This window comes from Podospora pseudopauciseta, chromosome 1 (assembly GCF_035222475.1).
Source record: "Podospora pseudopauciseta strain CBS 411.78 chromosome 1, whole genome shotgun sequence".
NCBI lineage: Eukaryota > Fungi > Ascomycota > Sordariomycetes > Sordariales > Podosporaceae > Podospora > Podospora pseudopauciseta.
The window spans coordinates 8,908,483-8,931,010 of NC_085892.1; the positions used below are offsets into that span (position 1 = coordinate 8,908,483).

The 22,528-nt window shown below is 51.5% G+C and overlaps 7 protein-coding genes across 7 annotated transcripts; 2 read left to right on the forward strand and 5 right to left on the reverse strand.

The window, feature by feature from the left end:
* Nucleotides 1–6: 6 nt before the first annotated feature.
* Nucleotides 7–2,770, reverse strand: QC763_124360 (uncharacterized protein). Its single transcript, XM_062908999.1, has 3 exons — nucleotides 1,951–2,770; nucleotides 611–1,899; nucleotides 7–543 (listed from the first exon to the last, which is right to left on the reverse strand). Exons 2-3 carry the CDS (start codon nucleotides 1,221–1,223, stop codon nucleotides 389–391), a joined length of 768 nt encoding a protein of 255 aa, XP_062772180.1. The 5' UTR covers nucleotides 1,224–1,899; nucleotides 1,951–2,770; the 3' UTR covers nucleotides 7–388.
* Nucleotides 2,771–3,557: 787 nt separating this feature from the next.
* On the reverse strand, nucleotides 3,558–5,634 carry OPT8_1 (OPT superfamily; the record flags this gene model as incomplete). The annotated part of the gene is made up of 3 exons (XM_062909000.1): nucleotides 3,558–3,760; nucleotides 3,828–4,277; nucleotides 4,326–5,634. The coding sequence occupies 3 exons, from the start codon at nucleotides 5,632–5,634 to the stop codon at nucleotides 3,558–3,560; spliced, it is 1,962 nt and encodes a 653-aa protein (XP_062772181.1).
* A 1,499-nt stretch (nucleotides 5,635–7,133) lies between these two features.
* Nucleotides 7,134–7,808, forward strand: QC763_124380 (uncharacterized protein; the record flags this gene model as incomplete). The annotated part of the gene is made up of 1 exon (XM_062909001.1): nucleotides 7,134–7,808. One exon carries the CDS (start codon nucleotides 7,134–7,136, stop codon nucleotides 7,806–7,808), a length of 675 nt encoding a protein of 224 aa, XP_062772182.1.
* A 1,063-nt stretch (nucleotides 7,809–8,871) lies between these two features.
* Nucleotides 8,872–12,055, reverse strand: QC763_124390 (uncharacterized protein). Its single transcript, XM_062909002.1, has 2 exons — nucleotides 10,302–12,055; nucleotides 8,872–10,242 (listed from the first exon to the last, which is right to left on the reverse strand). The coding sequence occupies exons 1-2, from the start codon at nucleotides 11,110–11,112 to the stop codon at nucleotides 9,218–9,220; spliced, it is 1,836 nt and encodes a 611-aa protein (XP_062772183.1). The 5' UTR covers nucleotides 11,113–12,055; the 3' UTR covers nucleotides 8,872–9,217.
* A 2,128-nt stretch (nucleotides 12,056–14,183) lies between these two features.
* QC763_124400 (uncharacterized protein) lies at nucleotides 14,184–17,376 on the forward strand. The gene is made up of 3 exons (XM_062909003.1): nucleotides 14,184–14,807; nucleotides 14,880–15,125; nucleotides 15,432–17,376. The coding sequence occupies exons 1-3, from the start codon at nucleotides 14,469–14,471 to the stop codon at nucleotides 17,208–17,210; spliced, it is 2,364 nt and encodes a 787-aa protein (XP_062772184.1). The 5' UTR covers nucleotides 14,184–14,468; the 3' UTR covers nucleotides 17,211–17,376.
* Nucleotides 17,377–17,474: 98 nt separating this feature from the next.
* On the reverse strand, nucleotides 17,475–18,882 carry ERG6_2 (Delta(24)-sterol C-methyltransferase; the record flags this gene model as incomplete). The annotated part of the gene is made up of 3 exons (XM_062909004.1): nucleotides 18,248–18,882; nucleotides 17,925–18,189; nucleotides 17,475–17,860 (listed from the first exon to the last, which is right to left on the reverse strand). The coding sequence occupies exons 1-3, from the start codon at nucleotides 18,737–18,739 to the stop codon at nucleotides 17,475–17,477; spliced, it is 1,143 nt and encodes a 380-aa protein (XP_062772185.1). The 5' UTR covers nucleotides 18,740–18,882.
* A 470-nt stretch (nucleotides 18,883–19,352) lies between these two features.
* On the reverse strand, nucleotides 19,353–22,318 carry QC763_124420 (uncharacterized protein). Its single transcript, XM_062909005.1, has 4 exons — nucleotides 21,661–22,318; nucleotides 20,867–21,603; nucleotides 20,582–20,817; nucleotides 19,353–20,521 (listed from the first exon to the last, which is right to left on the reverse strand). Exons 1-4 carry the CDS (start codon nucleotides 21,699–21,701, stop codon nucleotides 19,493–19,495), a joined length of 2,043 nt encoding a protein of 680 aa, XP_062772186.1. The 5' UTR covers nucleotides 21,702–22,318; the 3' UTR covers nucleotides 19,353–19,492.
* Nucleotides 22,319–22,528: the final 210 nt, after the last annotated feature.

Below are 22,528 nucleotides of genomic sequence, written 5' to 3' on the forward strand. Positions count from 1 at the left end.
CAAACTCTTCAACTACAAACCCTTTTTACACCGCCCTGATGCCGTACTCTTCATACAGATGGTGCAGTGTTCTAAGGTGGGACCGATATGCCGTATTGTGGACCAATGGCGTCCGAAAGATTGCACCAACATTGGTACGATAGAATCTCAGAAACAAATACCATTCCTAAAGAACCGCCAACTATGTATAAACCCGAAATTTACACGCTCATTCAACGCCACTCCACCCAGCCAGATTCCCACAATGTACGAAAAAGATGGAAAAGGACTGTACCTGTAAGACCAACCAAAAGCCAGCCAAGCTCCATGCCAATACAAATGCAAGTCAGTCGGATTGTTGACGTCGTAACGCCAAAGACAAGAAAACAAGATAGGGGCGGCCTTTCCCTCATAGAATTACACAGCAGCCGCCCCCGCCCTCCCTTGTCCTGCCCTCACGGGAGCTGGCCTTCCCACCTTTGGCGCCCTCGTCTTCCTCCATCATCTCTGCTGGCCGTACCGACATGTGCACAACGTTGGGGGCATCTTTGCTCAGTTGGTATTCTGTAGGCTTGTTAGCATTGTCTGCCAACAGGGCGATCCCGATCCTGAGGACAAGGGACGAACATACTCTTCAACGGCTCCTTATCGTCCAATAACTTTCCGAAATGAATCAACCTGATACTGGTTGGACTCGCCGGCCTGCCCTCCCACTCGTCCCTCCACTCCCTCAAGATCAGCTCCTTGAGCTTGTACACTGATATACTGAACGGGTCCTTGACCCCCCCACCCTCGAGATATTCTGGAATATCAACACCCCGCTTCGAGAGGTACTTCTCGTCGATCTTGTACGGGTGTCGCGCACCGGTAGGGAGCAGCAGCGTGATGGTGCAGACCGGGGAAGACGGCGAAACAGAATCGGACATGGCCGCGGGAGGCAGAGCGGCTGTAGGCTCTATTGAAAGGGAGTCATCGTCTCTTGCTGGCGCAGCGGTCAGAGCTGTCTTGCCGAGAGGTGGTTGTGATAATGACGGGGCTTCATCCTCCGTGTTCTTTCCTTTCGGTTCGGCAGGTGAGCTTGTCACCACCTCGGATGGAGATACTACTGGTTCAGCGCTCTCTGGTGTCTTTGACGGCACGGTCTCTCCCGTCTGTTCCGGCCCTTGTTGTTGTGGAGAGGCTGTTGGCTCCTCATTCGACGGTCGCGGCTGTGCGGTGCTCGTGTCTGGCTTGATGTCGGCCATGATGTACTGGTGGCTGCAAAATACCAAAACCAAAGGATATCAACGAGATAGATGGCGGTGGCTTTCACTGGTAGAGCGACGGTGGCTGTCTTGATGCGACAGACCCCAGACCCCAAGCTGAGAGATAGACCGCCTTCCGGTGTTGTTCAATGACTTCCGGAAACGGCGGGCGGGCGACGGTGACGGTGAGACGGAATTGATTGCAGTCGTCTGTTTGGTGGCATCAATTTGCGACGGGAAGTTGCAGTATGGTCAGGCGCGCTCCTGATAAGATTTTCGGGCAAACAGGAATAACAAGAGGCGGTGGTGGCCTTGGTCGTTCCCTTTCACTATTTCGTGTCGCGAAGCTCAGATGGCGGATCGCCAGTGCCCTGGTTGTGCGGTGGGTGGGAAGGGTCGGTGCGTATGTACAAAAAGGAGATGGCGGGATGCGCGTGCAAAGAAGGGATGGAAAAGCAGAAAACGAAAGCTTCCACACGGTGAATTGACCGACGGGCGAAGAGAGGCAATGGGCAATGTCGGGGTCAGGATGGGAGGTCGCGGTAGAGGGTAGAGGTGGCCAGCCGCGAGCCCATGGACAAAAAATGGGGACTTGCAAAGTTCCTACCACCTATCGTATACCTACTTGCGCAAGCTGACACCCACCAGGTTTACTTTCGGGTTTCCTTTTTCATGCCTAAATATTCTATTTAGTGACTGTATGCTACTTGACGGTTCAGCCACCTACTTCAAGAGTCATCGTGCATGAGGTTGCCGATTATCATTATTCTATCGTGTGGAAGCTGATATATGGGCTTGATTAATTTGTCCAGCGCTCGCCCGCCCGGCCCGGTGGGTTTGGAGGGACCTCCATCGCCCGCTGTGGCCCTCATTGCTGTAGTCCCATTCGCTCATTGAGCGCCAGCTTGGCCCAGCCGCCGTTTTCTTGCTTTTGTGGAAATATGATAGCCAGGCGGTACTCTCTGTCTCTTCAAAGATTCGTTTCTCTTCTCACTGGCAGGAGGAGAATCCTCAGAGTACCTTAATCCAATGAAGCCCAGCTTTGTAGCCGATACCATGAAGTTTTGCAAACCACCATCGACAACGGGGATAACCGTGCATTACGGCTGAAGAGGCGCCACCAGAAGCCGAACTTCCCCAGCCCGCACGGACCAGGCGATTGGCTCCCACTTGGTGACGTTTCAGTGGAGTTCTTGGAGCTTTGATGATGCTATGGTACGAAAGCTTCGGCTTCTTTCAGCACGGCTGCATTGAGATTCCAGCCAGCGCTTTTTCACACACGATACGATACCATACCTGACCGCCTTGTAGACGTAGAACGAGCGGGTGAGAGGATGGAGTATTCGATTCAAGAGCCCTCACTTCGCCTGCTTGGAAGATCTTGGGGTCAAATGTACCTATACCGCAGGTTCCGGGACCAACCCACAAGAGGGACAGCTCAAATTCCAGGAAATCGTAATGGTGGAGCCCTGGTTCCTCATCCCCTCCATCACGGGTGATACAGTCCCAGAATGCAGCTACCTACAGCAAAGTATTTTCTGAAATCACCAAACCTCTTGATCTTTCTCGCACCAAGCGCAATGCCCAAGTAAGCAGCACATATATCATGCGATTGCCTGTTTCACACGATACTTCTGACCGTTACACATCCTCTCTTCTGTGCTCATTAAAAGTACCTAGGTATTTCGTTTGGGTCGTTTTTGGCGAGTGACATACCTGATGAACCGCCCCTCCACACCGTCCTGTGTCAACAAAGTGGTCAACCACTCATCTGCGAGCTCCATGATCTCAGCCACACCACCCTACCCAACTTCAGCAGGTCGACGTGATGCTGGGGGATCTCACTCAGAGCATCGGCTTTTCTCCGTCGTCCAAATAGCCACCGAATGTGTCTCCTATGGTTGTCAGCATGTCGTGATGCAACTTGCAACCCCAATGACGCCACTTCATGTTCCGCCGTAAATTGTGCTACTATTTCCATGACACAAGTGAACAGCTGCAATTATCGAACTTGAGAAGAGATAGGATTTTTGTGAAACACGAAGAACCCTGATAATATTGGCTTTGTTGCCCTTGATCAGTGCGAGATTTCTCCATTGTCTCTACTTGATTCATCTGCGGCCCCCTTGAAGTGTGGCTTGGCGCGTCCATGCCAAAACCCCCTGAACCCCTGACTTCCCCTCGGTAACAGCATATCATGGGTAAACAAACCTCGACAGAGAGCACCGCAAAGCTTGCTCATTAGCAACAGGACAACACCGACTTATTTCCCTTCCTTTTGGAACAATGACACAAGAAGTAATAGGAAAACCTCCTACATTCGCTGTATCAATCTTAGTGCCCACCAAACCTTTTAAACATCATCGTAGAAACAAGACCTGTGAGGCTCGCGACAGACTCGCCCAAAACAAGCCCACTGGCGAGCACGAGCAAATCATTGTTCTTCCTTCCCTTTTCACGCCCGAAATTTGCACATGCCCAGTAGAACACAGCCCCCATTATGCGGGTGATCGTGAAGGATGGCGTGTTGTAAATCCCTGGTAGGACACTTGAGTTAGTCACCACATTCTGCCCCTGAAGCCGATCCGAAAGCTACAAACTAACCGATTGCAAAGGAAACACCCGTGGGAATGAACGTCTGCCACCACCGATTTGCATATCTCATCTTGACGATGGTGCTCATGCCAGAGAACACTGCTGCCACTATTGCGAATGGGGCGACACCTTCTGGAAGACCATGGCCTATCGCCACTCTTGCCGTGTTTATGAATAGAAATGCAGCAGGGATTCTGAATAGGGGCCCTGGAATCGAATGTTGCGACGCATAGAGTCTGTAGGCACCACACGAGACGAACGCGCCAAAAATTGACCCAATTATGTGTCCATAAAGCTGAACTTTTGGGCTTGATCCAACAAGCTGTCCAATCCTGAAGTTATGGGAGATGTCTCCTGACTGGCTTGCACCAGCCTGTGAGACTGCTGCAGAGAAGAGGTTGATGAGGATTGCGTTAGGATTCGAAGAGGATAGAAATGTCCCAAATACAAGGTGTGATACTAGTAGGTATAAGCACTTCGCCAAAACGTGCTCATTGAAGAACATACCTAAAGCGCATTCGGGGTTGTGGTCAGTTTCTGCAATAGACCTGATCCCGACTACCGCTGTAGGAAGGGCCAAAGTGAGAGCCAAACCAGTGTAGTACCATGGCACGACAGAGCCAAAAGTAGCATGCACACTTACTGCACAGATTATAGCCGACACCAAGAAGTAGAAAATCAACCGTCTTCTTCCGATCATCGATGATGGGTAATCATGGTCGGTGTTGATCTCATCTTCATTTTCTCCATCCATAATTGCTGTGTCGTCGCTAAAAAGGACAACTTCCCGCCAAATAAACCACCCGAGTTTGACGAATGCGTCAGCAAGTAGCGAGGCCAGAGCGACCCAGATTATCCAGCCCCTTGCTCCGTTTTCCCAGTCATCAATACTGCCCGGGGCCCAACCTTGTTTCTTTGCATACGGTGACAAAGTTCCCCAGCCAGCAACGGCACCCATCATCGTATGTAGCGGAACGGTAGGACCTGTCATCATGCCCTGGCCAAAAAATCCCGGAGAGAGATCAACAGACCACAACCAGTTCTTGGACGCAGTGCGCCCAAAGACTGGGATCTTGCGCAAGACTGGAACAAAGTAAACAATCATACCAAGGCCCCAGGAGAGGAGAGTTCCTCGGAAGAGGCTTTGCTTGCCACGATCCCACCGAAACCCATCGATAGTGGGTTGGGGAGTGAGAAGTGCTTGCTCCTCTCTAACAAAACTGCTGTGATCTGTGTCTTCTTCGTTATCGGGCTGTCTATTTGCCTCATCTCTGGCGCTTTGGTGGCCCATGCTCGGCTGCGGATTCTGGTGATAAAGTGAGTTGATGAGATTGGCTGCACGTTTTGCCCCAGGCCACGGCAATTTTTCTTGCACGACAAAATGGTTGCGAAATACGGCAGCAAATAGGAGACCAAAGAAGCAAAGCCCAATAGACCACACAATGAGACTTTTGGCGCTTAGTAGAAGTGGTCCCTTCTCTTCTGAGCTGAGCAGAAACTCTAGCGCCGGAATGACGTTGATGAAGCCAGCTGCGACGGGCATGCACCCTACGGATGTGGAGACACTGAGAAGCAGGGAATTTTCTGAGGGGTTAAGAGAAATTCGAAGATAACGCTGTAGGAATTGAAAAGTGACGAAGCCGAGGAGCGCCGAAACGATCGACATCTGGCTGGCGGCACCGATTCGCAGGCCATAATAAGTGTTGGAAAGATTGATGAAAAAACCAATTATGAGTCCAGCTAGGACGGCGCGCCATGTGAAATGTGGAGTTGTATGGTTTTGGTTCTCTTCGTCGTCAGGTCGGGCAATATCCATGTTTTGAAAGAGTATGCTCAAATGAGGAGATCTGTGGGCTCAGAGGAGTCAAGGTCATAAAGCCGGAGACCATAATCGATCCTTGACACCTCACGGGTGCCCCTGCCTGCAAAGAGAAGCTTTCTTTATCATGATGTAGAAAAGGGAAGGAGCAGGTGAATGCCAGTCGAGAGGTTGTTGATGTGAATCATCCATAAAACAAGCATATGCAGGGAATGCCGCATGGGCAAAGCGAGAATAGCTGCTGCAAATTCTCTGCCATTACCACTTGCATTACCGCGTTGATTTTGAAGACTTTAGTGATCGATCTCGTAAACTGAAAACAATTGGCCTAGCCTGCAGATAGGTATCATCTCTGAAGGGTACTCAACGCTGGTGGCAGGTAGGTACACGATCTGCATCGAGATCCAAGTGCTCCTACAGCTGGCATCGAGAAATTGGATAATCATGAACAACGTAACTGTTCAACCTTTGGACGGCTTCAGGCTCTTACAAGTCACAGTCTGTCGTTGCACCCAGTTGGGCAAGAGATGACAGGTTGGCCGCATACGAGACCCCGTGCAACGCGGGCAGCAAATTCCCGGATAATGGATGGACGTGTTGCCATTACTGTACTCTCTTTGCTGTTACCGAACCACGCTTCTTTGGCCTTTTGACCCTAGCTTGTCATTTGGCGGCCTGAGGGCGTCACTCTGTGTTTGCTATAGTGCCCGTGGGACCTGCAGAATTCCCTGCTCGAGACCTTGCAGCATGACCCCCAAGTTCGTGCCTGCCTTGAGATAAGGTAGATGCGTGGTAGAGAATCGATTTTGGGAAGGACCTAACCGGCGCAGGAGTCAAGAGTCCCCCAGGAACCTGATTCCTAGCTAGATTTCCCCGCCATGTGGACCGATAATGGGATCAGTCATGAGACGAAATTTGAATTCCGTTCTGACCATTCTCGCGTTTGCAGTGCCTTAATCTCCCCCAAAACTTGCACCACCTCACGGGTCCGTTATTTGTATTGATACTTCCCCGCCTCACAAAACCATTTCTTGTCTTGCAATTTTCATTCAGTGCAATCACAGAACAAAAGCGGAGTTGTACGGCTTCCCCTTCTCTCTCCAAACATTACCAATATCTACTTGACGTTGCCCCCGCCCCTCTCTCGACCTCCCCCATCACTTCCCCCAACCCCCACTCGACTCTGTCTTCCGGTAGTGATAGAAAGCCTCATCCTCCTTGAGTATTTTGCGACATTATTAGTGGTAAGTTGTTCTCCTTCTACCTTGGTACTGCGGCTACAACATACCTACCTCCATTTCCACACGTCATATACAACTGGGCTTAGTTGTTGTCATCACGGCCATTAGCCAGCCACCCCCCCTGAACCTGTCTTCCTCTATTTGAGAGTGTGACTTTCCCGAGCTTACTCTTTCCAGAAACCGTCATACAGTCTTTAACCCAGTCAGTTCTCAAGACAGAACATTGACAGGTCCAGGTCTCGTGTATCAGACATCATGATCTCTGCGAATCTTTTCCTTGCAGTCACTGCTCTTTTGAGTAGTCTCACCGCAGCGGTTGATCAAGCGGTTGCTTGTGCCCAGGCAAATAACAAAATTCACCCTCGCGATATCAATGAGGCAGACCTCACGACGGTCATTTATCAGACCCAAACAGCCACATTGACGTTGACCGTCGAGGAAACCCCCCCCTGCGACGAGTCCCCCGCTACCACGAATAGCCATTCAGATGCTGGCGAAGTCACTCTCAGCCCCAGCTACTCGACATTCGATACCTCGGAGACGCTGACAGTGACATCCACCATCAGCAGTGGAACTGCCACTCTTACCACGACTGTCAGCAATGCATCTACCTACAACGTTCCCGGTCCTTCCACTTCAGCCACCTGGTCAACCTCAACCACATCAGCCAGTGAGCCTGACGTTGCAACCCCGTCAATCGACACCGCGGTCACGCCTTTCGTCCCAGCACCCTCGAGCACCACTGTTACCGCTGATGGGGTGAGCGACGCGTCAAGCCCAACCGAGAGTTCTACTACCGACTATTCCACCGGCACTCCATCCAGTACCGACAGTGTTGCACCCACAGTCAGTGCGGCTGCCATGCCAATCATGCTGAGCAATGACTTGATGGTTGCGCTTGTGGCTGCTGCCATGGTCATCGCTGCCTGATTGAATCTTTTTGGCTCCTCGGTCTGTCTTCCGACGGAGATATCAACAGAATAATAGTGTTAAGGATGGGTTGTTGGCTGTCGAGATCTGATCTTCATCGTTTACATGGACTTCTGGATGAGATCTGGTTTTCATCGTAAGCGTCGACTTTTAGATCGAGGAATCTGTCTCCTTTGTTTGAGAATTTGACGGTGTTTAATTTCTGGTTGTCAAGTGGATGATAATAGGAAAAGCGGTAACGGTGTTGGTCATAGGTATTCGAGGATTCCGGTAATACATGGTGGCCAGGCTCTGGGGCTGGGGCACTTTGCTAGGTTTAATATCACTCTCCTTCATTCATTGGCCCGCATTGCGTCTCCTGATACAGCATCGATGGGACCATGTAACTTCATCCAAGTCTAACCACTTGAGTTAAGAGTAAGATGCCCTTCTCCTAGTGAGCCGGAATGCTCACCTTAACTCACAAACTCACTACCAGCAAAATAAGTCCTGTTCTTCACAGGGTTCAATATTCCCCAAGAAATTGGCTAAGTATATATCGAATGGAATTTTGCCCTTCGACGCAGGAAAAAATAGTCATGCCCCAAGTCACCCAGTCATCTAGATCTACAAGCCACCGATGTGATCCATCCCAGACTTTGAAAACCCGGCACCATATCTCTGTCTACCTGTAAATGGTGGTGTACAACAGTGTAGGTGTGTAGTTTGTCTACCCCAGATTTCCACTCGAAACCAGAAAAACCTCGTCCCCAAACCATCCCGCCCTTTCATTTATTTTGCAAATCCCAGACATTCATTCATATGAAGGAAGCCTGCTTCTCTCTTTTCCCAACCAGCCAGTCCCGAAAAAAAGAAAGAAGGAAAAGATTTTGGAAATAAAACGACACGGGAAAAGGGCTAGACATGAACAACCCATCCATAAGAAGTCGAAACGTTTCCTTTTTCACCAGAGACCGGGAAACCCCAACCCATCCGAGTAAAAGCACAGCCATGTAGATGAATACACACAGATAATGGAATACAAGTCACCAAACTCGTATAAGTCCAAACATCAACTCGAATAGAAAAGCACAACAAAATATTTGCTTGTCATAGCAGGTAAAGAGTAAAAGAAAAGGAAAACAGTTTTGAATAAAAAAAAAAAAGTGCCGCTGTATCATAGGTCATGATACATGACGATTTTGTGGGCGAGGCCAGGGATGGTTGAAGTGTCCGGCATATCTTCCAAGGATCACCGGAACCGCTTCCTCCATGCCGTCCTTCGACGTAAGTGTCTTCGTTCCATCCACCATCCTCCACTCCCAAACTTCTAGGCTTGTTGGCGCGGAAGATGAAACTTGGTCCGTCATCGTGCTGCTATCGTTGTAGATGCGGCAGAAAACCAGAAATAGGAAATCCCGGGAGATCCATTACAACTGCAAAATTTCCATGTCCGAAATGCTCCGGTGGCGTTTGTGGAGGTTGTCATCCGCGACGGTATCGGGGGCCTTTCTCTTCTGTGATACATGGTTGAGCGGAGATCCTGGGGAATAATCAAGAGGTCCATCAAGGCCTACCATGCTGTTTCTCTTTTGCCTGCGCACCGGTGTGATGGGGGTTGTTACCGTCTCCATGCTGCCGGACTTGATGCCTCGGAGAGTTCCAATGTGGTAAGGTCCAGAGAAAGCGAGTGACTCCTGGGTCGCGACCTCACTGTTGATGAGTTGCTGATTTACCTGATTACGACGGAAAGCGCCCACGGCGTTGGAGTTCATCTCGAAGTGGGTGAGCAAAGGGTGGACGTCCTTGACATAATAGTCTGTGTTTGTGGTGGTCATGCTGGCCGAGGTCTTGGGCCGTGTCGGGCTTGAATTTGGATCATTGCTCCAGTCTCCGGCGTTGTCTTCGTCTTCGTTTTCCTGGTCCGATTCGTTGTCCTCCCTAAACTCGATGAAATCCTCAATCCTGAGAGCATCCTCACCCTCATCTTCCAGGGCTGGGTAGTACTCGGATTCATCTGTCTCTTCCCCAGTGAATGCATCAGAACAGGGGAAGAAGGCCTCACTGGGCCCAAAGGGCTGTGTAGCGAAATAGTCACCCAAAGTATTAGCGTCCATGACACCCAGCATGATCAAGGCCGAGTTGGCCATCATGGGAGAGCAAGCTGACAAATCATCCTGAGCAAAATTCAGGTCATACGACTCTGGAGCCAACTCGAGACGATCCGCCTTTTGACGCGTGAAAATCATCATCTTGCCAGTTTTTGGATTGATCACGCCGACCGGCTTATCGCTGTCACCGTCCAAGTCGAAGCGCGCAAGACGAGGCTTTCCTCGTACGTGGCAGTTAGGTCTTGGTGTCTCAGAATCCGAAGTTTCCACAGACACTGGTCGCCGAACCTGCTTCTTACGCACAACCGGCTCTGGGATGTCCTCTTCTGTTGTGTCGCCATCAGCTGGTAATGGGAAAAAGTCAGCGCCAACTTCCATTTCCAATCGCAAGCCAACAACTCACTCTCATAACCGTCAAGCTCCGGTGACTCGGTGGAAAATGCCGTCAGCGGAGTGGGTAGAATATTCAGTGGAGGGATGACCCTTGGCGTTGGCATTGGGGTACCGTGGAGACCTCCATTGTCGAATTCGACATCCGATGTCTCGACGAATACGTCTTGGGTGGAGCCATTGAAGTCCCAGTACGAGCCATCGGTGTCGGAGCCATCATCATTCTCAATCTCGCGGCGGAACCGGGGATCAAGAGCGTTCTGGTCGACAAAGATATCGGGAAAGAATTGCTTGCCATCATCAGATTCGGACAGGTCGGATTCTGTGTTGTCACTGTCGCTGTCGATACCGGCAAACCGAACATGGCGCTTAACCGGCGTGACATCCGGCAGTTCAGACTCGGGCCACATGGCATCCTCAAACTCTTTTGGTGGTGACAAGCCCTGCCAACTAACACTGTCGTCATCGTCGTCCTCGTCATCATTGGCATCTTCGTCGTCAATGGCTTCCTCTTCTTCGAGCTCGTCCTCCTCGTCTTCGTCTTCTTCATCAGCGTCATTCTCTTCGTCGAGCGGCCGAGGGGTTTTCAACAGGCGATTCCTAGCCATATTGGTGATCAGATGCTCCTCCTCGGCCGCAACCACATCGTCCTCGTCGAGTTCATTGTCAGATTCGCTGACGTCTTCGACGCCGGAGTAACCTTCGTCGTCGGAGAGGTTGAGAGACGACTCGCTCGAGGTGACGGAGGGCCTGCGCGGCTTCTTCTTGTTGACGAGCTTGATGCGAGGCGCAGAGGGATATTTTTGGTGAATGTTTCGAGACATGATTCTTGGCTATGCAGGGGTGGATACAGTAGGTGGGTTGATCTTGGGGTGATGCACAGTGGATTGGCTCAAACGGCGGTGAACCTTGCTGCAAATGACGATACACGACAATGCCGAGTCCAACAAGCCCAAGGCGTGTCTAACAGGTAAGCTTTCAATGAAGCTGTTTAGCGCCCAGTCCGTTTATAGAACAATCGGCAGTTGACTTGATCTCAGATATAAGTGGATCAAGATGGGTGGAAGGAGGATGTGGGGAAGTGAATTGGCCGACTGGGGAACAGAGCCGCCAGATACTTGTGAGTAGACTGTGGGAAATCGCTGCGTGGCCTGAGAGTGGTGGCCGTGGTGAGTAGAACTTGTTAATATCAGAGGCGGACTGTCCGTCTCACTGCAGTTGATGTGCAATTGAACCCTGTCCCACACTGGAGACGGGCTCGAGACAGATGAGTCTGGTGAAAACTTCGTCGAGTGGGGGAGTTGGCAGAGTTGAATATCTCGCTGAGGCTGCTGGACTGCGGACGTGCGAGTGCAGCACACGTCCGCAGTGGGCGCTTAGAGCTCAGCGACGGCCGACGGCATCTTGAAATCGACGAAGTTTTGGTGAATCTGTTCTGGGTCTCTGAAAGATAGTGCGACTTCGTCGTCTGGCGGTTTGGGGTGATGTGGTTGAGGGAAAGGAAAAGGTCAGTGAGGGGAGCAGCGGGATTCAATTGCCTTTTGACGAACTTTTTTTCGATGGGTGGGACTGGGATTGCAGCACCTGGGATTGGCTCGGCTCGCTGCTGGAGCCAGAAAACGTGGGGCTAGCGCAATAGAGTTCCACACTTGGAGCAGAGCAGACCCCTGGTTCAAAAGTGTCCACGATCAGCCAAGAGGCGCTCACTGCCTGCCCTCTGCAATCCCGCGTTCTGGCAGCTGGCAGCTGGAGCTGTCTGTGACTCCATCAACCTACAGAGTAAGGTAGCACGCCTCCAAAACTTCAACGGCTAACCCCTCCAATGTACTGCAACCTTCCTTCCATGCCTTTCCTATGCTGCGTGCTCCTACCGCAGTAGTCTCTACAGACTTTTTTTTGCTCCCTTTCTCCCCATCGAGGGGCCTCGCTGCTCCGGGAACTGTCACCATAACCGTTCTGTCACCGCTCTTTTCCATCTGCAGGACATCACCCTCCTGGCTCCTCCACAAATCATGATGAGCAGACACAGAGCCAGTGATGGGATGGAGGGCAGCACCACTTGCATGCGACCGAGACAATTAAATCCATACCTACCGTGCGAAATACTCTTTTCATCGTGCCGTCTGTTACATAAGTGTGCCTACATCGTGACCTTAAACATGAATATCGAGCCCCTCCTGGTGCTCGCTACCAGATTTGGGGGCGGGAGCAGGAATCTGAGGCTCCGAGTCCACAGAATCAATTCCTACGCACACTTCCCCGCATCTCAGACCCTTTCTGTTTCTGTTGACTTGGCTGCTTGACCTGGCAGGCCACAATGCACGTCAAGCGCGGTTGCATATCACACAGTCACTACGGTATGATGTCGGTTACGTTGATGGCCGTGACTGGAACTTGCTCGATGATATTCCCCATTAAAGCCCCACAAGTCTATTTGTCTGCTGCACCTGTATATCGTTTACACGCCGGCCTGGATCAAACATAGATGCCTGACTGGCCCTGAAGAGGCCAAAACAGGCAAGACGTGTATCTAGTTGTCGTCGTTGCGTTGCCTTGACGTGTTATCCCACGCTGAGGGTCTCCAGTTCTCCCTCTGATGTCGTTGTGGTTCCAGCTGCCAGCTGGCAGCATCTTCCAGCTCTAGCCTCTACCTAGGCGGGGTAATGACTCGTCTTGCCGTCATTTCTTTCGGATCTCCCTCCTCTCCCTCTGCCATTTGAGAATGTGGAGGAGATTCAACAAAAACAGGCTCGCTTATTGCGGAAAATGGATTGACCATTGCAGGACCTCGACCGATTGCACGCCCAAACAACGCCGACATCTCACCATTGTTCGCCTTCCACCAGAGACCCAAGAAAAGCTAAACCTACTAGCCACATGCGCAGCGCTAGTGGCAAACAGCTTTCTCGTCGATATGCTCGTGGAATCATGTTTGCTCAGACCGAGACAATATTGCGGCTTCCAACCTGTCACCGCGGTAGGTCTGCAAGAGTCACATAAGGGTTCCATGGTTACGGTGCAAGCAAGGCAAGGCCAGACATTGGATGAAAATTATGACTCGCTGTTCAGGAGGCAATCTGGACCTTTCCAATTGGTAACGACAGGTGATTTTGCACCTGCACGTTTTCAACAACGAAAGATGACCCAGTCTACACCGAGATCGGTCATGCGAATTCAACGCCGGGTGAACCTGGTCAAAAGGAGACAAAATTCTAAGAAAAAACGCTGAGGCCGGGGTTTTCGATTTTTCCAAATGGGAGGTATATAGAAAGAGCGTTACGTATGCCGAACTATTTGCTGGCCAGTGGCCACACACGATCACATGCGCTGGGCTTGAAATGGTTCCTGGCGGCACCTTAACTCGAGACTAAAGGTGTGAGGGATAAACACAACTAAAAGCATAAAAAACAGTGTCATGGACTTGGATGCAACTGGAACCGGCTTGAAAATTTGCACAAGAGTCCAGGAAACGGGAGCTTCCAATCTTCCCCTCTGCAATTTAAACGCGGGGCAGATGTCATCAAGGAAAAGAGTGGGGAGCTTGGTTAAAAGATAGAGGGGCTAGTGGGCACCCTCCCCACAGAATAATTGGCGCCACAAGTAAGTTAACTCTATTATACTGTGAACCATGCCTTAAAACCAAATTAATAGGTCTTTAAACTATCTTTTAAAACCTTTTATCTATCTTTAAAGGCGTGATAACTGTGTTTGAAAGCCAAACGATTATCTTTCGAGGTATGGTTTATAAGTTTGACCCCCACGTTTGAGTACCAACTCTTATTTTTTGTGGTGACTGTGGTGGGTCTGTGGACTATGGCAGATCTTATCTTATCGCTCCACCTGGCATCGCGCTCCCTGTCTCCCTGTCAGTTTGGTTGTTCGTTCCTGATTCGCCGTTGCCAGGGGAACTGCTGCTTCCAGGTAGCGTAAACATTGTTCTGGCCGCGCCTGGCGACACAACTGGGCAGGGCATTGGTCCAAACTTCCATGCGTTTTCTCTGCTTCGATTCTTCCACTTGCCAACTCACAACTGCAGCCATCCTGGCCCATATTCTGAACCAGCTCCACTCTATCTCCCTTGGCACTGCCCTGGACCCTGGGCTTCACCTCGCGCATCACCGAGGACAGGTCGCGGCAACATCCCCGATCTGCTGTAGGCGAACAAAGCAAGGTGACAGATATGGCCACGTCAAGACCACCGCAGAATCTCTTCCAGGTTTATCTGCGACTTCGCCCACACAACAATAGCGCGTCGACCAGTGGGGAAAGATTTCTTTCTGTCGAGGAGCCCGACGAGAACAGCGACGCGCCGAGACATATCACCCTAAACCCCCCCAATGATCGACGGCGTGCCATCGAGAAGTTCGCATTCACCCAGGTGTTTGAGGAGGATGCCTCCCAACTGGATGTCTTCCATTGCACTGGCGTCGCAAATCTCGTCGAAGGCGTGCTTGCTCCCTATGGCGGCGAGGGGACTGATGCTCTGCTTGCGACGCTGGGCGTCACTGGGTCAGGCAAGGTCAGTGGGATGGCCGCCACTTATGGCAGTAGAAAGCAGGAGACAGCTAACATTGATATTGATACGGAGTAGTCGCATACCATTCTTGGCTCAAAGTCCCAGCGCGGGATGATCCAGCTCGCCCTCGATGTCATCTTCCGATCCCTTAGCGACAATCTGCTCGACTGCAGCTCTTACCCTCCCCTCGAACAGTCGATCACCAACTCTGATCCTTCCGAAGCTCTCATCTTTTCTGCCCACAACTTCCTCGACAGTGTGTACGCGGATGCGCCCGCCACCTTCAAGAGTAGCAGCTCCAGAGCACCTACGCCTATGCTAGTAGGACACCCTTTTCAGTTACCCCCTCAGTCTCTAGTCATGAATGAAAGGGTTCGACCCTTTGGATTTGCCGCGAAGACAGTCCTGCCAGGGACAGCGCCCAAGCGGGCCCCAAGTGTTCGGATTGTCAGCCGTGAGGATTCAGTAGCACCACCAAGCCCCCCTGCCACACCTCGGAAGCGGCTGGAGCCAGTGTCCAAAAGGCCGCGCAAGGCGCAGGGAACCAAAGCTGCTGCCTCCAAGAGTTTCATGGCTTCTACTGCATCGTCGATACGTTCCAAAGCAGTTACTAAACAACCTTCACAGAGCGAATCCGTTGGACCGAGTTCGAACCAACACCGACGCATGAACCGCTCCGTCGCGTTCCCGCAGCAGCCTGATATAAGCGCCCTATCTGTTTCATGCGATCCGTCGTCCGAATATGCCGTGGTGGTTTCCATGTACGAAGTCTACAACGATCGCATCTTTGATCTCTTGACCCCTCCCACCAAGTCGGCCGCAACGAAAGAATATCGCCGACGACCGCTCCTGTTCAAGCCGACAGAGACATCCCCTGATCGCAAGATTGTTGCAGGACTTCGAAAGGTTATATGTGGGGATTTGCAGCAGGCCTTACTGGTGCTTGAAGCTGGTTTACATGAGCGGAGAGTGACAGGAACAAGCAGCAACAGCGTTAGCTCGCGAAGCCATGGCTTCTTTTGCGTAGAAGTGAAAAAGCGCACCCGAGCCAGCCGCAAGCACGGCGATCTTCCCTGGGGCGGCAGCACTCTCACCATTGTTGATCTTGCTGGAAGCGAAAGGGCGAGAGATGCCAAAACCGCGGGCGCGACACTGGCAGAAGCCGGCAAGATCAACGAAAGCTTGATGTATCTAGGCCAATGCTTGCAGATGCAGAGCGATGCCACGACCAAGGACAAGCCAAATCTTGTCCCATTCCGTCAGTGCAAGATGACTGAGTTGCTGTTCTCCAATTGTTTCCCGTCGGCCTCATCCTTTTCGTCAGCCCGCCATCGAAATCCTCAGAAGGCTGTCATGATCGTCACCGCCGACCCTCACGGCGACTACAATGCAACGTCTCAGATCCTTCGATATTCCGCCCTGGCGAGGGAAGTTACCGTCCCGCGCGTTCCCAGCATAACACAAACCACGTTGTCGGCCCCGGCGCCTCCTGCCAGCCCACCCCCCCTGGGACAACTAGGCTCTCCACCTGTTCACCATCGCAGCTTTTTTGCTCCTCCCGGATCATCTTCTTCCAACCAACCGCAGCACGGTGGCCTGTTGTCATCCCCCAACATTCAGCGAGCATTCTCGCCTCTGTCTGGCTCTAGCCTCAGCGGAGACGCCCACCGCAGCACTATGGAGGCCGCGGCGCTCGAGATTGCCCGTCTCTCTGAAGAGTTGGAGTATCTTCGTCAAGCGCTCGAGTCAGAACGCTCAGCGCGCGAAGAAGCCGAGGCGCATTTGCTCAGCATGGAGGATCGTATGATTGAGCTCGAGCAAGCTATTCGTGAGGACTGCACCAACGAGTTTGAGCAGCGCCTCGAGATTGAGATGGCAAGGTGGAAGACGACGATGCAAATCGAGATGGAACGAGGCGAGGAGCACTGGGGACGGAAGATTGAAGTTTTCGAGAGGAGCCTCGCTGTCGCGCCTTTATCGTTGCCGTCAACCCAGCCGCAGAGCGATTACGAGGAGGTCGACGGGGAAGACAACGACAAGGAAAATATTCTCATGGAGGACATGGAACAGGAGAACGAGAGACTCAAGAGGGAGAACGAGATTCTCAGAAGAGAGGTAGCTGGGATGAGCCCAAGCAAGAGGAGGCCGTTGGGTGAGAGATCAGGACTCGGTGTTGCCGGTGAGGAGAGCAGAGGTAGCAGTCCAAGACCCACAAGAAAAGACAGGGAAAAAGACAGGGAGGTGACATTGAGGCAGAAATTGGAGAATCTTAGGATGGATGATTCATCTTCTGAATCTCAGCGGCCGCCGTCTGCACAGCAACAAAGCAGGCACAGCAGTCCCAAGAAGATGAGGAGGTTACAGACCAAGAGATGGAACGAAATCGATGATGACGATATGTTTTAGGTTCACCGATTAGCCGGTATGATTGGTATGAGGGAGGCGCATTGGGTTGGTTCTTCCCCAGGACATGAAGGAGCATAGCTGGGTACATACATGTCGGAGTTACAGATACAGACAGATAACACCTGAACCAGCCAGTCACGGCGGTCAGGCATTGTTGGGAGGCCTTTCCTTGGGGCATATGTAAACGATTGTAATGGCTTCTCTTTATCCTCGGTAAACATGCTGTTGTCTACTCGACATATAATCGGCCGCCTCGCCGATAGTTCAAGCCCTCTTGAGCTCAACTTTCTCCTGTTCTTGCTTTTGCTCTGCAGCACCACTTCGCTTGTTTGCCGTGATTGGCTTACGGCATGTGAACACATACATTGGGGTGAAAATCCCCATCTTGCCGCCGATAGCCACCGAACGACAGCAGTACCACATGGTGTCCATCAGGGTGAGTGTTTCGGGTGGCGCAAAGCCGAACAGAATCAACACTCGGTAGATACTTTTGGCGATGAATAGGAAAAGGGGAGACATCTTGACCACCCTGAAGAAGTCATCCCACCCAGGAACGCGCCATGCCCAAGAAACATCTCCTGCCGGACCATAGTACCAAGGAGCCCCATTGCTACGGTCAGCCATGTTCTCTTCTGCCAGTAACTCGAATCCTGTTGACATTTTGTCAGTTTTGCTCTTTGCAGTTGTTTTGTTGAGGCAAGAAGTTGGACTTACCAGCAGAGACCACACACCTCCTCATATCCGGCACCCACGGCATCTTCACAATCCCGTTTCCAAATTCGACCCAGTTCCGAATCTTCGCGTGCTCAGTGTTGTTCTCGTCAAACTTCTTGGTCATGGCGAAGTCGTGAAACGTAAACGGGGCTCCTGGCTTCAAGATGCGCTTGATCTCACGGTACACTTCTGCAGGGTCGGGGGCGTAACAAAGGCTTTCTACCGAGTATGCGGCGTCGAAGGATTCGTCTTCGAAGGGGAGTTTCTATCTTTCGTCAGACAGTGCTTCTGTGATAGGAGCAAACAAGAAGGGGATTACAAACCACAAAATTGCCCTGGACGAGGGTAACCTTGCCTTCCAGTCCGGCCTGCTTGGTCAACTGCGTGCCTCGCTCAACATGCCAGGCGCTGTTTGTGATCCCAATGATCTCGCAGCCGATTGCTTTGGTGATGGTGCGGACAGGGCCGCCAATGCCGCAGCCAAGATCCAACACCTTCATCCCTGGTTTGAGGCGGGCAATACGGGCAAACTCGTGCTCATAAGCTGTCATGCTGTCGGTTATGGACTTCCCAGGGAAGATGGGGGTGTAATGGAATCGCTGGCCCCATCCTTGCTCGTAGAGAGGCGAGACAAGATCATAATAGTCCGAAGCGACTACGTTGTATTTCTTTGCGCGGGCGGCCCGTTCTTCCACCGTGGCGTAGCCGACGGCATCGTGGTCGATGACATTTAGCTGGGAAGGGTCACGGTTGAAATGGGAAAGGTAGCGGTGGAGAAGCGCAGGGGTGTAGTTGGGAGGTAGGTGGGAAGACATTTTCACAAGCAGTGTTTTCTTGAGTAAATGTTGGCAGTGTCCAGGAGATGGAGAATTATGAACAGGACACACGTGTCGGTTTTGTGAATCTATAAGTAACACAGGCGAAAGTATTTACAGCCCTTTTACATCGACAAAGGTTGTTGAGCTTGGGAGTCGGGAAGGGTGCAGTTAGTATTGTCATGGATCAGCGTTCTTTGTTGAGACTTACGATTGTTGACATATAAGACAACGAAGGCTCGGGCAACTTATGCGGCTCGACTCAACGAAGCCGTGGAGCTATAGTTGCGGTATCATTTCTCATTGGCCTTTGGGCTGTCGCTCACAAGAATGCAAACTTGAAAGAAGAAAGTGGTCATCATCAGATCATGCGATTTCAGGGGTAGCTAGCATCTAACCCCGGGGCCTGACCTTTCCAATTGGCCCCCAGAATAGAAGAAGCTGTATGCCAGCTTAGGTATCATCCAGACTCTTACTATACCCACAACGGAACTCGATCGCATTACAGTCATTAACTCGTGCAACCAAGATGGATTCGCCTAACCTGACACCCCGAGCAGCAAACCACCCAAGGAGGATCCAACATTTCCCGTTATACGTCTTCCTCATAGGGCTGCGACCTTTGCTATCACTGCACATGGAGCCGATCATCCCATGGGCCGATAGGTGCCCGGTTTAGAGCTCGAAAACATTTCTCCCATGGACCAGGTACAGTTGTATGAAACGACAACCAAAGTACACACTATCCCCTACTTATACGAGGAAAATGCCCTCAAAGTACTCCTGCAACTGCTCAAAGTCTTCCAACTCACCAACCCAACCCACATATTGATCCGGTCTGACAGCCACAACGCACCCTTTCTCCTTATCAACTCCGTAATTCTTGTATGCATCGCCAAACCCTTCATGGTAACTCTCTTCATCGACAAAAACCTTGTTGTAGTCCCATCCGGTGTGTGGGTCGAAGGGATGCAGGATATCGGGGAAATCTCGCAGGAGCTCTGTCTCGGTCCTTTTGGCTGAGTGGATTGTCAACACCTCGATCACACTATCAATCTTAGCCCCCTCCGGAGTAGCCCTTCTCATAAAGCCGTTGGACGAGCTCAGCTTATCACAGAACACCTTAACTCGCTGCTTCTGTGCTGGATCCAGTATGTCCCCGGCGAACAACACAATGCGGAACCGTCCATCAGCCTTCAGCCTCTCTTGGAAATGCCATGGCCGAGCACACGCCTGGTTAAGGACTTTAAAACTGTTGAACCTCATCCCCACAGGCAGCCCTTTGGCCAGGCTCTGCTTCACCTCGAACTCTTCCACGGTAATTCTGCGCACCCCTTCCAAATTCCGGCTTCTAACGCTCCTATCGCCCAGTTCGCCAGGGTCGCCGCTCTTGACGACCAAAGAACTTGGACCATAGTCAACACTCAATCCGCTGGCAAACAGGTTCCCTTTCAGGAACGCGTCCTTAAATTCAGCCATGCTCACGCCTTCTGCGTCCATAACATCCTTCGCCGGGCGCCCGCTGAACAAACGACTGAACTTGTGGTCGAACTCGATAAGGTCCTGAGCAACTCGGCGTCTCTCGGACTGATATGTGTCCAAAATCCTGGGATGACAAATCCCCTTGGCTATGAGCCCAACCTTCCACGCCAAGTTGAATGAGTCCTGCATAGAAACGTTCATGCCTTGTCCTGCTTTGGGGGAATGAGTGTGCACTGCATCGCCCGCAAGGAATACCTTATTGGAAGGGTGCGAAAAGGAGGGTGAGATACGTTGTCCGATCTGCAGTTGCCATGTTAACCAGGAGTGAATAGGGGTAAAAATGGGCTCAGGGGGAAATACCTGGTACGCGGTCCACCAGTCGCAATATTCATAGTCGATCTTATATGGCCTTAAAATCTTTTGCGCAGCGCCAAAGATGAGCTCCGGTGTGATCTTGGACCTGTCTGCCCTGCCGGATGCGTCCGGCGTGACCTCCTTGAGCTGAATGTACAATCTCACCAGCCGGTTCTCGCGAGGGATGACCATGAGACTCCCATCGTTGGCTGAGTGGATAGCACAGCGCATGCGAATGTCGGCTATCCATGTGTCAGCCATGTTCCCAAGTTGCGCCCCGAGGAAACTTACGAAAGTCAGTGAGAGGGATGATATCCATAACTCCCCAAATGAAGTCGGTTGCTTCGCCTTGTAGCTCGAACTCGGGACCAAGTGCCCGTCTGGTCCAGCTCCTAGCACCGTCACACCCAATGACGAATTTTGCATTGATCACTTCTTCCTCCCCACCCTTTGCATCTGTGATCTTGTCCTCGTAGTCATCCCCCACAAGGTTACTCCGAAAGAGCCCATCTGTCACATCACTCTTGCTGCCTGTCGTAGCTTGCGGCGGAGTAGCTTCCTCTTCTGTTAGCTTTCTCACCGTCACTTTAACTCTCTCCTCCCCAATCTGCAAACTGGTTGGTAGGATCGCCCTCTCGACTTTGATGGCACCCCCAGAGTATTTCTGGATGTTGTCCAAAAAGAACCTCTCAATCCTGCCCTGTTGCAACACAATCTGTTGGAATCTGGACAGCCCCACAATCGTATCGGGGATTCTGTCGCTCCGTTGAATGATACCTGTCGCGTCAGGATTCCACATGCAGATTTCGATCATGTGGTTTGCTTCCTTCCATGCCCTGTCAGCAAAGCCAAGAGAGTCAAAGATTTCAAGAGAGCGGCATTGAAGACCGTCGGCCTGGCCCGAAAATATCTTTGTGGAACGCTTGTCTATGATCCGAACTGAAAGCGGAGAGGCAGAGGGGATAGCGGTGAGGTGAGCGAAAGATGCGGCAGCCATGAGCCCGGCAGGCCCGGCGCCAATGATGAGGCTAGAGTGTGCATTAGAATGGCAGGCATATACTTTGCTCTGGGCTCCAGTCACTTACACGTCGACATTCGTCTCCGGAATATCGGACTGAGAGAACATGGTGCCGTCACAAAAAGTACAGTGAAATATCAGGTAACAGGCTATGGTCAAACGAAGAGTTCATCAACGACAGGAACGGGGACCGCTCCGGTTTAAACCCCTTCATTTCTTCACCGTACCTTCAAGGTAGGTACTTGGGTGCAGCTCCAACCCACCCTCAAGGACATGATCAACATGACGAGGTATACAATCATAGGCCCTCATTGGTCATGTTTTTATGCTATTGGACTTGTCCCTGCACGTTGGTTGTGCTTTGGGTCGCTTTGGGTGCTGAAGAATTGCAACGACATGAAACTAACCCGGAAATGGACTAGATGCTTACTGACTTTGATGTGGACTGATGATGGACTTCAACAAGGCTGGAAATGGTTTTGGGAGTGAAGTGGAGGTTTACCTTCAAATCAATGTACTGAGCATGCTCCTCCAAAATAGCCCGGAAGGCTGTTTTTCGGACACCGAACAACCACCGACCAAGAAGGGTGGCTGAGGGATCTCGCCGTGGGGACAGGGGTACGCTAGGATCGCGGGGGTCTTAGAAAGACTCCACCGCCAACCATCTTGATTATCACCAATGACTTCAGCGGACACGGGAGGCTTGCCCTGCCATGATTGTTCACATAAACGACAAAGAGTCGAGAACTGGCAGACAACAAATGACACGAAGAAGAAATTTACGACAAGGTAGGTACTTAAATTTCCCGAGCTGTCCATTACCTGGTATTACGAATAGTCCTCAAATTTATGTTCCACACGTCTAAATGGCGGAGAATGGCTGCGGCACGCTGCGCCTCACTGGCCGTCATTACTAAAAAACCAGCATTCCCAAG